Source organism: Alligator sinensis, unplaced genomic scaffold (assembly GCF_000455745.1).
Source record: "Alligator sinensis unplaced genomic scaffold, ASM45574v1 scaffold896_1, whole genome shotgun sequence".
NCBI classification, from domain to species: domain Eukaryota; kingdom Metazoa; phylum Chordata; order Crocodylia; family Alligatoridae; genus Alligator; species Alligator sinensis.
Window position 1 is genome coordinate 181326 of NW_005842940.1, and position 4412 is coordinate 185737.

The following is a 4412-nucleotide window of genomic DNA, read 5'->3' on the forward strand; positions in this document are numbered from 1 at the left end:
GCAAGTCCACCTCTGAAACAGCTTCAAAACATCTGGATCGTTTCAGAAAATTTCTGAAATGTTTTGGATGGCCCGTTTTATTTCAGAGCTGTTTCAGAGCCCCGTGTTTCATTTCAGATTTGGTGTTTTGACTGTCAAAACATCCAAATCTGAAACAAAACAAAACAGCCGCCAAAATTTCGCACAGCCCTACTATTTAGCACTCAACGTCCTGACTTCCTCCATCTTTTACCTCTTTCTCCCTGAGCAAAGAACTGCTTATACCCTTCCCAATGCTTGACTGAGGATCGCATATTTGTCAAATAATTTGCTTTCACTTGTTTATTTTTCTTTGACCTAGGGCTCCTGATGCCTTGTTTAGTTATGATAGTCAAGGATGCTTGGAATATAGATACCCATCTGTAAAAATCTAAATCAGTAGTTATGTGAGTGTAATTTGTACCTAGAAAGAGAATTGGCATTAGACATAAATTGGCATGTATAAATGGCATGTATATAATGTCATAATGCCAGTAAACTTCAGGCAGAAACCCAGTGTAAGGAGGAAATGTCTACTCAATTAATTTCCCCCTCCTTTTTTTTAACCATAATTTACACCAGAAATTTCCATCCTGCAATGTGTCAGGAGAATAAGGGCTGACCGCTGGTTGTTGGTTGTTTTATTTTTTTTGAATGAAAGACAACTTTGGTTGCCTTTGGATGCCAAAGTGTTCATGGAATATAACGTACAGAATTCATGCTTTAGAGTTTGCAGACTGAAGTATCTATATTTCTGTTCCAGTGTTGTAGATGCCATTCTTATCCTGTTGGCCCTCTGTGAATCTTGAAATTTCAAGTTGTTGCCTGTGAAATGCTATCGCTTTGCATTGTGGCTGGATGACATTCTGATGTGATTGTAATGCAATGAAGTATTATTAAGGTACCAGTAGAACGGACTTGATGATCTGTCAAGGTCCCTTCCAACCCTACAAACTATGAAACATAATATCATAATATATGCTTTGTATGTTGTGAGAGTATACCCAAGGGATGTAAGAACAGAACAATAATATTTTCTAATATACTCAAGAACAGTATTCACTTTAGATGAGCCATCATTTTTTACCTGGGCTTTTAGGAAGTCCCTAGCTTTCTGCTCTCTTTCATCAGACTTGACTTGAGTCAGACGTACAAGATTGGCTAACTCATCTCTGCAGCGTTCCTGCTCCTTGAAAAGTTGGTTTTCTTGAGCAATACACTGTTCTAAGGTCTGGGCCTCAGCATCTGTCATGACTTTCTAAATTAAAACCCAAATTAATTTCATATTAGTTATCCAGGCATTTAAATGTCATTGTTGAAGAGCCCAAAGTTTGAAGTACCTTTTTGCATTTGCAAAGTCCAAGTTGATTTCTGTCTGCTTAGCTTTTGTTGACAAAAGTGTCAATGGTCTTAGAGAGAATAAGCAATACTATTAGAAATAATACTTATCCCTTCAATAATACACCAGAATGTCCTGTTACCTAGATACATTTCTGTTGTGTGACCCAGATTGTTTGCCTTTTATAGTAAGCGTGAAAATAAGCCAGAAGATACAGTGGTGTGAACCAACAAGACTTGGAAAACAAGTCCTAGAGTGCAAAACTCAAGGAGCTCAATTTGTTAAACTTATCAAAGAGAATTTTAAGGAGTTATTTTATCACAGCATATAAATATGTATGTGAAGAACAAAACTCTATTAATGGGCTTCTCAGTCTAGTAGACAAAGATAAAACAAGATACAATGGCTAGAAGCAGAAACTAGACAAAATCAGACTTCAAAAAAGGCTGAGTTTTTTACTACTGAATGTGATTCATCAGTGGAGGAATTTACTGAGACTTGTAGTAGACTGTCCATCATTTTAAAATGAAGATGGATTTTGTGTGCTGTGGTTCAAACAAGAATTAGTTCAGGAAAGCCCTGTGGTCTATGTTATAGAGGTCTGAAAAGATGATTACCACAGTCCCTTCTGGTCTGACATTCTATGCATACGTTTTTTACCAAGTTTATAATGCAAATAATACAGTGATACTAATGAATCCTGGGATAGCCATAAAAGGGAAGCATAGTATGATCTTTATCTTGAAAAACCACCATCATCATCATGGTATCAGTGCAATGCAACTCTCAGAAGCCACCAACTGAGCTTACTAGAGTTTATCTGAATGCACTGATATAATTAACAATGTGGAAGGTATAGAAAAGCACAGACAGGTGGTATAGTGGAAGAGAAACGTGCTTAACTTAGCTTCAATTATACCCAAAACAAATCATTTTCACCAGTTTCCACTGGAGTGTAGATGGAATGTAGAATTATCACACTGTCTTCCTACAACTTGAAGCAGAGAGCAAATTTTCTACAAACAGCCTTTTTCAGTTTTAGTTTAAAAAATTGTAACTAATTGTATTGTATGGAAGAGTAGATGTTCACCTCCTGGGCTAGATTTCGCTTATTCATTTCAACTTCTTTCTTGAGTTCTTTTCTTCTTTGTAGTAATGGCCCATCATTTTTAGGAATGGCATCTGTCTACAAAAATAAATGAAACACACTGAGACAATGAGAGACAGATAAGAAAAAAAATAGATTGTAAGCTTTTTGGGACAGGAACCGTCATTTTACAGTAAACAATAGAATGAGATCCTGGCCTTGACCAAGGACCTTTGGTGCTCTTAGGGCACCACATGAATAATAAAAATAAATAATTTTCCCAAATTTTCAGTATAAAAAAATAACTCTATACCCCAAAACAACCAAGTAAGCCTGGTGAGTTCAAGCATTCCTGAAAGTCAGGGTTTTACTACAGCATGAAACAGTTTGTCACCAAAGTGACTGGATAAAGATGTCACCTTTAACTTTATAAATCAACTTCTGGATTGAATTTCTAGCTCTACTGACCATTGACTTTAGTGGAGTACATTTAGTGTTATTCAGTGAGGTATAATAAATAATAAGTTTTTATTGCATGTTTAATGAGCTGAAACAGGGAACAAAATGAGCTGTGACTGATTCCTTTTTGTGTTTCATGAGAAGAATATTACAATGGTGGGTCTGGTGCAAAAACTCCGACAGATTAGAAATTAATACCCATTTAAATTATATGGTTCAATTCCACTGAAAGTGTTTGTAGCACAAAGCTTCACAGGAGTATAACTGGAAGACAATGGCATTGCAAAGGTGTCACAGAAGGGCTGCTTTGTCTTGAAAGACTTTATTAGTAGTGATATATGAGGAAAAGAACCCATCTTGATTTTCAGAGCATATATTGAATTTTCAATGTGGGCAAGGGGAGAAAAAACATCTTTTTTTTCTACAGAGTGAGAAAATGAGATCTGGAAGTCACATGACCTGTAAACCCTAGAGCAGGGGTTTTCAACCTTTTTAGATCATTGTACCCCCAGCAGCCAGATGCAGAGCAGTGTACCCCTGCCCGCTGACACAGTGGGTGGGGTGGCGTGCGGCCGGACACAGAGCTGCAGTAGGTGCCATGTGTGAGCTTCCACTCCTCTCATATGGCCAGGTGGGTAATGCCAGCGTGGCAGTGTGGGATGATGCGTGGTGGCACACCATCCCTGCCCACCCACACGTACCCCCTAGGGCAGGGGTGGGTAAAATACGGCCTGTGGGCAGGATCTGGCCCACGAGACCATTCTATCTGGCTGGCAGGGCCCATAAAAAAATTTGGAAAATTAATATTTCTCTGTCCTTGGTTCCTGTCAAAAAAGACAGGAACCAAGGGCAGTAGGATCCGGGGGAAGCCCAATGGGCTCCAACAACAGCGGGGACCACCCGGCCCCGCCCCCCAGCCAGAAGCCTCAGCCAGGGCTTCTGGGCTGGGAGCATGAGGCTGCCCTGGCGTGGGAAGCTCAGGTAAGTGGGAGCAGGGGGCTCTGGGCAGGGAAGGAGTGGGGGAGAAGTGGTCCCTCCCTCGCCCACGCCCAGTACCCTGTGCTGCAGCTGCCCGTGCCCACTCCAGACAGTCCCATGCGGGCTGCGAGCGACTGCAGCGCGGGGCACCAGGCATGGGGCGGGGGAGGGGCCGCTTCCTCCCTGCACTCAGCTTTCCCTGGGCTCCTTCCCTGTGCGGAGAAAAGTAGCCCCTCGCCCACCCCATGGCTGGGGCCCCATGCTGCAGGCACTTGCAGCCCGCGCGGGGCTGTCCGGAGCAGGCACAGGCAGCTCCAGGCAGGCTGTGAGCGGCTGGAGCATGGGGCGCTGGGCATGGGGCAGGGAGGGGCTGCTTTCTCCCCACTCCCACACTCAGCACCACCTTGTAACCCGGCCCAACTGCCAGGCTGGCAGTGGGGCGGGTTACAGTGTGGTGCTGAGTGCAGGGAAAAGTGGCCCCTTGCCTGCCCCATGGCCAGCGCTCCCCACCGCAGCCACTCGCAGCCTGCC

At 42.9% G+C, this 4412-nt stretch overlaps 1 protein-coding gene across 4 annotated transcripts in view; it reads right to left on the reverse strand.

Annotated features, from left to right (window-relative positions):
• Nucleotides 1-4412, reverse strand: part of CCDC146 (coiled-coil domain containing 146) — a 130194-nt gene that overhangs the window by 25329 nt on the left and 100453 nt on the right. For 3 of the 4 annotated variants that reach the window (XM_025192519.1, XM_025192522.1, XM_025192523.1), the window contains 2 exons: nucleotides 2448-2543; nucleotides 1106-1276 (listed from right to left, as the gene is read on the reverse strand). In XM_025192519.1, coding sequence (XP_025048304.1) covers nucleotides 1106-1276; nucleotides 2448-2543 — 267 coding nt within the window. The remainder of the gene's footprint in view (nucleotides 1-1105; nucleotides 1277-2447; nucleotides 2544-4412) is intronic. The other variant, XM_025192521.1, reaches the window with a different exon arrangement.